The sequence below is a fragment of the Harmonia axyridis genome, chromosome X (genome assembly GCF_914767665.1).
Source record: "Harmonia axyridis chromosome X, icHarAxyr1.1, whole genome shotgun sequence".
Lineage (NCBI taxonomy): Eukaryota > Metazoa > Arthropoda > Insecta > Coleoptera > Coccinellidae > Harmonia > Harmonia axyridis.
Genome location: NC_059508.1, coordinates 4193451 through 4203406, shown reverse-complemented (window position 1 = coordinate 4203406; position 9956 = coordinate 4193451). Strand labels below are relative to the sequence as shown.

The 9956-nt window shown below is 32.5% G+C and overlaps 2 protein-coding genes across 2 annotated transcripts; one reads left to right on the top strand and one right to left on the bottom strand.

Annotated features, from left to right (window-relative positions):
- Positions 1–21: 21 nt before the first annotated feature.
- Positions 22–3453, bottom strand: LOC123686479 (sterol carrier protein 2). The gene is made up of 8 exons (XM_045626648.1): positions 3203–3453; positions 3005–3131; positions 2757–2947; positions 2145–2335; positions 1853–2090; positions 1441–1793; positions 1043–1314; positions 22–316 (listed from the first exon to the last, which is right to left on the bottom strand). Exons 1-8 carry the CDS (start codon positions 3239–3241, stop codon positions 126–128), a joined length of 1602 nt encoding a protein of 533 aa, XP_045482604.1. The 5' UTR covers positions 3242–3453; the 3' UTR covers positions 22–125.
- A 117-nt stretch (positions 3454–3570) lies between these two features.
- Positions 3571–6992, top strand: LOC123686478 (eukaryotic translation initiation factor 2D). Its single transcript, XM_045626647.1, has 6 exons — positions 3571–3794; positions 3850–4792; positions 4841–5061; positions 5279–5365; positions 6399–6766; positions 6870–6992. Exons 1-6 carry the CDS (start codon positions 3739–3741, stop codon positions 6932–6934), a joined length of 1740 nt encoding a protein of 579 aa, XP_045482603.1. The 5' UTR covers positions 3571–3738; the 3' UTR covers positions 6935–6992.
- Positions 6993–9956: the final 2964 nt, after the last annotated feature.

Below are 9956 nucleotides of genomic sequence, written 5' to 3'. Positions count from 1 at the left end.
TTCCTGGTATCAATAAAAAACTTTTGATTTAATAAATATATTTGTCACCCCATAACATGTGTGAATGTGATAAAAAAATAACAGGAATTTGACTTAAACCAGACACCATTTACATAACCATTAACTTATAATTTTGCTGTGATATCAACAATTCTTGCTTTTGCAATTTTTTGTAGTTCTGTCACCTTCATAGCAAGACCTATGTTTCCTTGAATTTTAATTTTTCCTTGGAAAAATGCTTTCTGGGGATTTATCTTTCCACCAAATAATTCTACAATATCTTTGTCATTCACTATGATTGTCACATCAGGTTTAACTGAAACAAGAGAAACAATGAAAATAATTCCGAATTAACCTAATTCTACATTTCAATTTGACTTTGAGAAAAAGCTAGTGTTGTATATTGTTTGAAGAATTTACATATTTTTTATAGGCGATTTCCGGTGAAATGGTTAATTTTGTTGAGTTCTACAAATCACCTTTAAAAATAACCTATATAACATATTTCAATAAATCACCGGGAACTGATAATTTAATTGCCTAAATTCATTATATTGCCAAGTTCACACAACTGTTATGTATACTCTCAAGTTCATTTTTCATTGAGTTTGTTCACAGTGCTCTATTTTGTTTGTTCATCTCAAACGTTTTTGCGAAATATGACAATATCTGACTTCAATTTTGTAATGTTAACAGATTTTTGTATGCGCTGAGAAGTGGTTGAAAAAGAACAGATTTATGGAAGGAAAAGTAATGAATTTTTGCGTAAAATACCGAATTTTACTCAAAAAATTAAACTTCTACTAGATGCACCCGCTTTCAGTCAATAGAATAATAATATTTTGATGTATGCATTAGTGTTGGCCTAAGATAATCATTTTGGATTTTTGGAAGAAACCTACTTGAGGAGGATCATATTTAGATGAATAAAATATTAGCTATTACTATCTTTCTATTATTAATTTGTGAACCTAGTTTTTTTTTCTGCTAGCTTCAATAGAACTTTTTTCAATAAAAATAATGAAGAATAATAGACATTCACCTTTAGAATTGAATTCAATTGTTCCCTTGCCGGTCTTTGTGTTTATAACCCAATAACCTTCCTCTCCATTTTCTTTCTTGACTTTCAATCCATACACTCCTCTAAATTTATCAACAGTATTCTCGTTGTCAATCAGCATAATTTGCTGCAAAATTTTCAGATAAGGAGTTACAATAAAACCTTCACCATTGCCTGAAGCATTTGTTTTTCGTACTCCAACAGATGAAGGGAAACCCTTTGCATACAGAGCTACCACTACTGCTCCACCAAGTCTGAAAAAAAAGGAAGAAAGTGTTGAATTGAAGAATGAAAGAGCTGATATAGAAAAAAAAGATAAAAAAAGAAAGTACAAGTGAGAATTACTTAAAGAAGGAAAGAGAGGATTTGAATTTGTCTACCCAATGTTGTGTTGAAGGGCAAGTCTAGCTCCAGGAACTTGTCTTGCACCAGCCTCGCCTCTTAGTTGCCAACAAAGCTCGGCACACTGTGCCAAACCAGTAGCACCAAGAGGATGTCCTTTAGAAATGAGACCACCACTTGGATTAACAACATATTTTCCACCATATGTATTGTCACCTCTATCGATAAATTCACCTGCTTTACCAGGAGGACAAAGACCAAGAGCTTCATATGTAATCAACTCATTTGCAGAGAAACAATCGTGCAGTTCCACCACTTGAACATCTGTAGGTTTTGTACCAGTCTTATAAAATAAACGTTCAGCAGCTTTTTTAGTCATGTCATAGCCAACCTTGAAAAAATTCAGGTAAATATTGAATGATCTTCTACATTGAGACTTCTTTCACTCACAAGTTTAATCAAACTTTTCTCATTAAAAGTAGAAGGAGTATCTGTTGCCATTTCTATCCCAAGAATTTCTATTGCTTGATTCTCAAGACCATGTGATCTAACAAATCTCTCAGAAACTACAATGGCAGCGGCTGCTCCATCGCTAGTTGGGCAACATTGCAATTTAGTTAAAGGTCCAAATACTTGAGGGGACTTCATGATTTGTTCTAGAGTATATTCATCTCTGAATTGTGAATTGCTATAAAATATTGAAATTTGAATGACCTCTTCAGTTACATTGATCATTACTTACAGATTATTAACTGAATGTTTGTGATTTTTGTAGGCAATTTTGGCGAAATGTTCAGCCTTTGTGCCATATTTTCTCATATGCTCTAATCCAGCATTGCCGAACATTTGAGCAGTAATTGGTGCTGCATTGAGACCGACAAGGTCAGCCATTAAAGTAACATGTTTATCCATAGGATTTGTTCTATCCATAAACTGGAATTATTTGCATTAAATGAGCTCAACAAAAAATATAAACTACATAATCTAGCATGAGGATTGGTCTTTACTGCCCCTTCATCTCTATTCTTCTTCATGGTAGTTTTAATTTTAGATAAGTTGTGATCAAATATTTCTAGGCGAAATGTCTAGAACTTATTTAGGAATTTTTTTGTTGAATTATGGGCTACATAAAAAGTTTTATTAGCATAGGTCAGTATGTTATCATTTTATTTCGTTTCAGATAGTAGCTTATCAATTTGTAAACAAATTGGATTTTTATACCCAGTTCATCATAAAAATATCAGCATAAATAATATTTAATGATCCGTGCAAGTTATAATTAATGCTTTCTCTTAATGGTTGAACAACTTCTGTACTGCTTAAAGAAATATTATATTTGAGTTCAATAACTTACTTTAGATGTTAGACTTCCTTTATCCATTTTTTCAAAACCTACAGCAAGTACGCAATCTTTACCAGATTCAATAAATTCTTTGGCAATTAATAAAGCACTAGATCCAGTAGAACAATTGTTATTTACATTGAAAATTGGTATTCCTGTCATACCAACTTCATAAATCGCCCTTTGACCACAAGTAGAATCTCCTTTAGAACAGAAATTTCCCAATAAAATCATTTTTAATACTTGATATTAATGCTTACCATATACATATCCAACTGTAGCAAGTTCAACATCGTTTATATTTAACTTAGAATCTTGTAGAGCCTTTTCTATTGCTTCTTTAGCAAATTCGGGATAATCGCCTTCTCGAACGCCAGGTTTTTCGAACTGATATAATAAATAATTTTATAATTTTATGAAGTCTAAATATTAGAGATAATAGACTAGCAAAAACTTACTTTGGTCATTCCAACACCAACAACAAATACACGAACCATTTTGAAGGAATAAGAAACTTTCTCTTAACTTTAATTGCCTACAACTTCGCGAATAGTCGATGAAGTAATGTGTAAAAGTCGAGATGGTGTAATAACTAATCTGACACTTTCGATGGGTACAAATTCCAATGATATGGCAAAACTCAAGACAATTCACACGACAAAACGGAGGCGACTCAATTTCCCTTTCTCCACAGTATTTATTTATTTTGTAGACATGTTATGACAGTTAAATTTAACCTTATTTAATATATCTCAGAAGATCACAGAAAAACTATATATCTTTTGAGAATCAAATAACAAAATAAGACATATTCTCAATACCATCAATATAATCCTATTCATGAATTGATTATGTTTTCTTAAACAGCAATTAATTTCAATGATTTCCATCTGCTAATTTTTCGAATTATGGTTTTGATTAAGTTTTACAACTCTATGACTTTCGTAGGAAAGGTTATGTTTTCGTTCAAAATCTGAAAATTTTAAGTATCAAAATGTTTCGTAAACCAATAAAAATTAAAAGTAACACACCTGTTAAGAGTTCTGAAAGGCAAGTTACAATTATACTTCATTTTTAATTGAACTCAATGTGAACCTGTTTCTAGGAAGCATGTAAAAGATAAAATTCATAAGCAGTATCCGACCCTGACTGAAGAAGACCTAAACAATTTATTGCCAAAAAAAGAGGGCTTGAATTGTGTAAAAATAGTTACAGCTTCCAATGAAATAATTCAAGTATACACAGTTCTAAAACGCCCAATTTGCTTTGAGTTACATGATAAGATCTTCCCGACAATATGTCTCTTATGGCAGTTTCCTAATATTATCCATAATTTCACAACACATAAGGAAGTAATGAATTTTATATATTCTGGAGCCGATTTGATGCTACCTGGTGTTTTAACACCTCCAGCCCAAACCAGTCTTCCCAAATATGGATGTGCAATCCAGAAAGATAGTATTGTTGCTATTAATCTATCAACCAATAAGGCATCTATTGCTGTTGGCTTTGCCACAATGAGCTCCGTGGAAATGGAAGCTTCTGGAAAGAAAGGAAAATGTGTTTCTGTTATCCATACCTATGGAGATAAATTGTTTACTCTAGAGGGATTTGACAGTCCAATTCCACAAATGGGTCCACCAGAATGGTTAACTTTCCAAAAAGATGACGATTTTCCTCCATTAGGCGCACGTCCCAAAAGAAAACTGAGTCAAAATTTGTCCAGTCCTGGTGATACTCCACAGTCTGAAGGTGCAAATAATTCTCCAGCTGATGATAAGGAGAAGAAAGAAGAAAGTATCGATAATGACAAAAACATGTTAGAGACTAATGAAATCACAAAAGAAATGACGATTGAAGATGTTGATGAGCTGTTGTACAATTGCTTTTTTACTGCAATTAAATATTCAAAAACTTTGACACTTCCAATTTTAACTTCCAATTTCTACAAGCTACAGATGCTGGCTAATTGTCCTCCTGGAAAAACTTTAGATATTAAGAAATCTTCTTTTAAAAAATTGAAACCATTTCTGGATAAAATGTGCAAGGTATGTTATTTCCAAGTATTATTAAGATACAAATCTATTTATTTTCAGGAAAATATTATAGTAGTTAAAGAAATGAAGAAAGGTGTTGAATCTATTGTCGAGGTCAATAAGTCGCATCCTAAATTTGAGGGATTTTATGTTTCACCAGAAGAGAGACCTAGAAAAAATCAGGAAGATTGCTCTTCAAGTGGTACCCCAAGTGTTATAGAATCATATGTTGTCACTAATGCTGTTCTTCCAATTCTCAATTTCAGTAGGCCTAAGTGGCAGTAAGTGAGATTTTTTCAGTTGTCTCAATATAAACTTGACTCTGAAGTGTTGAATGGACTCAGTTATGCAGGTCTCTTGATTTGGAAACTATTTGATATATTACCCAACATATAATAATGTGAAGTGTATTTTGTTTCACATGCTGTAATGCATGAATTAGTTGTTTGATAACAATGATAATAGTTGTTTGAAAAGAGACTAATATTTTTGTTTCAGAAAAGGAGATACAATTCTTGGTAGTGATGTGAGAAAGTATATTAGAGAATATATTATGCTCAGAAATTGCCAACATGAGAATTCTAAGTAAGTGGAGAAAAATACTGATTTATAAATGAATTTATATGTTTTGCCATAAGAAACCATACTTCAATGTGTAATAGCATTTGACTTATATTTGTAACTAGCTGCCCGCTCTCGCTCCTCACCCTTGATGTAACTCCTCTGTAATCTTCTTTTTCCTTTATCACTCAATTTCAAGAAACCTGGACCACTATATATATATATTTTCGATAATTCTCGCAATTAACAAAATAATTCTTTTGCATTATATCAATAATCCTTATGATAAAATAAGAAATAATGATTTTCTTTTGAATTCAATTATCTACTTTTTGTCAGGTAACCTGAAATACAAGATCTGAAGTGGTGATCCAAAAATTTTTACTTCACGATAGATTGGTGGTGTAGGATCAGAGAAACAGGAAAATGATACTCTGTTAGTTCGCCGACATTTCGGAAAAATTTATTTCCGTCATCAGGGCTCTACAAAATTTACGGGAAACATCATTTGCAACATTGATGAAGGTGTTTATAAAAATAAAGGAAAGATGAGCATTACTAAAAGTTATTGACTAGAAAATATCACAGAAAAGATGGTCTGGCATAATTTAGACATACAATGAAACATTATACAATTCAAAAGATTTGTTATTTTAAAATAAAAGGTAATATACATACATTTAGGTATAAACAAAGTACTTATAAGCTAGACAAATATATCTTCCCAAAATCATCTTATCAAAATTCAAATCAATTCTCCAATATCATTTTCCTGTTTCTCTGATCCTACACCACCAGTTTATCGAGAACCTAAAATACATCCATTGAAGTGTCAAATTATACTCCATGAATGTTTGCTAGGTCGGAGAAAAAAGGAAAGCCTTTTTTTTCTTTTCCGTACTATTTTTTCGGAAATATTTTGTGGTATAAATCTTCTCATTACATTAATGAACACAACAAAAAAAGAATTATCCAATTAGGTGCAGTCTTTTGAACGTGATGCCCTTACATAATATCCATAAATCCTCTTTTATATATAGATATCTAAATTTTGCAGATTGGTTCAACCTGATGAAGCATTGTCATCCATTTGCAAAAACACAAATCCAATAGCATGGGAAGAAGTGTACGAAAAAGTATGTGATAGTATGAAAAACTGTTTCAAGGTACAAACAAATCAAAAAGAAATTCTTAATAAAGGAAAAGTAAGCCCGATAACTATTAGTGTGGCTAACCGATCAGGAAATAAAAAAGTTACCCTAGTTGACAATTTAGAACTTTTTGGAGTGAAAATTCTAGAGTTTGCTAAAGAATGTCAGCATGGTGTTGCTGCAAGTACAAGCGTCAGCATTCCACCAGGCAAAAAAACAGAACAGTTACTTGTTCAAGGAAATCAAGTCCTTTTTGTGTATAATTTGTTGGTTGGTATGTATATTTTCATTGATTTCAATGTGAACTATTCATTCCTAGACTTTATTATTTACTCAAGAGATACTTATGGTTAAAAGAACAAATTTATTGTTTTCAGATAAATACCAAATTCCAAAACGTTACATAAGAGGATTGGAGAATGCTCCGAAAAGGAAGAAATAAGCACCAGCAAAATTATTTTGTGAAATATTGATGTTTCAAAATATGATATTTTGATGTTGTTGTTGTTGTTATTATTTTGATTGTTACTTCTTCTGCAAACTGCGGTTTCAAGGTTGTCATTATCTTGATGAATTATTCACTCAGTTTATGAAAGTTCTGAGGAGTCCCCTGTCATATATTAATTTAAAATAGCCTATTTTATTAGGATATATTCTTGAATTATAAGTGTACAAAAAAGTGTAATGAGAAAAATAACACTGTTTGAATTTAAAGCGATATGACTATCCACACGCTTTTTCAATTTCCATTCAAAATTCCAGGAATTTCCTAAACTAATTTTAAAGTTGAGAATTTTATTATTCAATACAATTTACCTGGGAGTCATCTATACAAACTTCAATGAACTATGATTACCGCTAGGTAATCTTAGCATCAATACGAATAGAATTCTATAACTAATAGGACTCATCTAACCTTAGGTTCGAACTTATTTGTCTAGATGTCGCCAAACTGCAAAAATTTTCAGATTTTTTCAAATTTTAGAAGGAAAAACTGAAATATTTAGAAATCCATAAATTTCAAATTTTTCTAAAAATAAAGATGAATTGAATTGTTATGCATGTTTAAAATCAAAATTCAAATAAATTCTAGAATTATAGAGTAAAATGCCTGCATAAGCAACAATGGATTTTTTACGTAAACCATCGGATACCTCCTCGACCTTCTAGTGATCCTGTTACCCTTAGAAAATCAATAAGAGGTATGGGAATCGCCTTGTATTGATTTATGTATTTAATTTGATGTCAACTTTCGTGACTCCTTATTAAACATTCAAGATTAATACGGATAAAATCTTCCTTCACTGTACGAATCTCAATTTAACACTAAAATTCTTATTTTACATTTCTTAAAGGTTAAAGGGCAGTCGTAATTTTCAGAAGATCTTTTTTTGTTGAATTTTTTCATATATCTGTAAATTTCTAGAGAAACTGACTTCTTATTTATTCAACAATGATTGGCGAGATCGGCTGGTGGATTTGAATTCAATTTAAACAACATTTTCGAAATTAAATAATAAACTAGTTCAAACGATTCTTCATGAACAATAATTCATTGAAAATTCGAGGAAATTAGTCGTAGGTCATCATTTTGTTCATTTTTAGAAAAAAAGATTTGAACAAGCACTATTGAAATTATATTTTCATCTTTGAAATTTGTGGAACAGGGGCCAACGCATATATGTGTAGCGATGAATTTGAATAATTAATATATTTTATTCGGTTGGAATCAAGTTGGAACATGACAAAATTATCTAGTATTGCTACTTTCATAAAATAAAAAATATTAATGACGAAAAAAATTCCTATTTTCCCGTGCCTAACTTGCAATTCCTTGTCAAGAATTTGGTAACAGACATATGAGACTGAGGAGGTATATCAGGAGCAGGAGTTGAATTGAATAGGCAACACACAAAACGTATTCGCGTAATATTGGTTGCCTGGAGAAGATCTGCGACGCGGATACCTCCTCATTCAAGATATGTTCCATATACGAATATTTGACTTTGGATGTGATTTTCGTGAGTTAAATAGGTGAATTCGAACAAAAAATCAAGAATTTGGTAACAGACATATGAGACTGGGGAGGTATATCAGGAACAGGAGTTGAATTGAATAGGCAACACACAAAACGTATTCGCGTAATATTGGTTGCCTGGAGAAGATCTGCGACGCGGATACCTCCTCATTCATCATATGTTCCCGATACGAATATTTAGGTTGGATGTTCATCGAAAAATCATGAATTTGGTAACAGGGACATATGAGACTGGGGAGGTATATCAGGAGCAGGAGTTGAATTGAATAGGCAACACACAAAACGTATTCGCGTAATATTGGTTGCCTTGAGAAGATCTGCCACCGGTATACCTCCTCATTCATCATATGTTCCTGATAGGAATATTTGAGTTTGGGTGTGATTTTCGTGGATGAAATAGGTAAATTTCAACCAAAAATCAAGAATTTGGTAACGGGAACATATGAAACTGAGGAGGTATATCAGGAGCAGAAGTAAAATTGAATAGGCAACACACAAAACGTATTCGCGTAATATTGGTTGCCTGGAGAAGATCTGCGACGCGGATACCTCCACATTCATCATATGTTCCCGATACGAATATTTGAGTTTGGGTGTGATTTTCGTGAGTGGAATGTGTAAATTTGAACCAAAAATCAAGAATTTGGTAACAGGAACATATGAGACTGAGGATGTATATCAGGAGCAGGAATAAATTTGAATAGGCAACACATAAAACGTCTTAGTGTATAATTGGTTGCCTTGAGAAGATCTGCGACCTGAATGCCTCCTCATGCATCATATGTTCCTGATACTCACGAAAATAATATCCAACCTGAATATTCGTATCAGGAACCTATTGCCTATTCAATTTTACTCCTGCTCCTGATATACCTTCTCAGTCTCATATGTCCCTGTTACCAAATTCATGATTTTCCGATGAACATCCAACCTAAATATTCGTATCGGGAACATATGATGAATGAGGAGGTATACGGGTCGCAGATCTTCTCAAGGCAACCAATAATACGCGAATACGTGTTGTGTGTTGCCTATTCAATTCAATTTCAATTTTACTCCTGCTCCTGATATACCTCCTCGGTCTCATATGTTCCTGTTTCAAAATTCGTACACCAAATTCTTGTCATTTTGTTCGAATTTTCCGATTTCATACACGAAAATCACCTCCAAACACAAAAATTTGTATCAGGAACATATGATGAATGAGGAGGTATCCGGATCTTCTCAAGGCAACCAATAATACGCGAATACGTTTTGTCTGTTGCCTATTCAATTTTACTCCTGCTCCTCATATACCTCCTCAGTCTCATATGTTCCCGTTACCAAATTCATGAATTTTCGTTGAAATTTCCCACTTGACTCACGAACATCACATCCAACCTAAATATTCGTATCGGAAACACGAAAATCACATCCAAACTCAAAT

What these genes read in the sequence shown, in the direction of transcription:
- LOC123686479 (XM_045626648.1), bottom strand. Translation starts at nt 3,241, where the DNA reads ATGGTTCGTGTATTTGTTGTTGGTGTTGGAATGACCAAA. An exon ending in TACAGTTGGATATGTATATG is followed by an intron (nt 2,948 to 3,004) that starts GTAAGCATTAAT and finishes TCTGTTCTAAAG; the next exon opens with GAGATTCTACTTGTGGTCAA. An exon ending in AAACATTCAGTTAATAATCT is followed by an intron (nt 2,091 to 2,144) that starts GTAAGTAATGAT and finishes AATATTTTATAG; the next exon opens with CAATTCACAATTCAGAGATG.
- LOC123686478 (XM_045626647.1), top strand. Translation starts at nt 3,739, where the DNA reads ATGTTTCGTAAACCAATAAAAATTAAAAGTAACACACCTGTTAAGAGT. An exon ending in CCTGTTAAGAGTTCTGAAAG is followed by an intron (nt 3,795 to 3,849) that starts GCAAGTTACAAT and finishes ACCTGTTTCTAG; the next exon opens with GAAGCATGTAAAAGATAAAA. An exon ending in TGCCAACATGAGAATTCTAA is followed by an intron (nt 5,366 to 6,398) that starts GTAAGTGGAGAA and finishes TAAATTTTGCAG; the next exon opens with ATTGGTTCAACCTGATGAAG.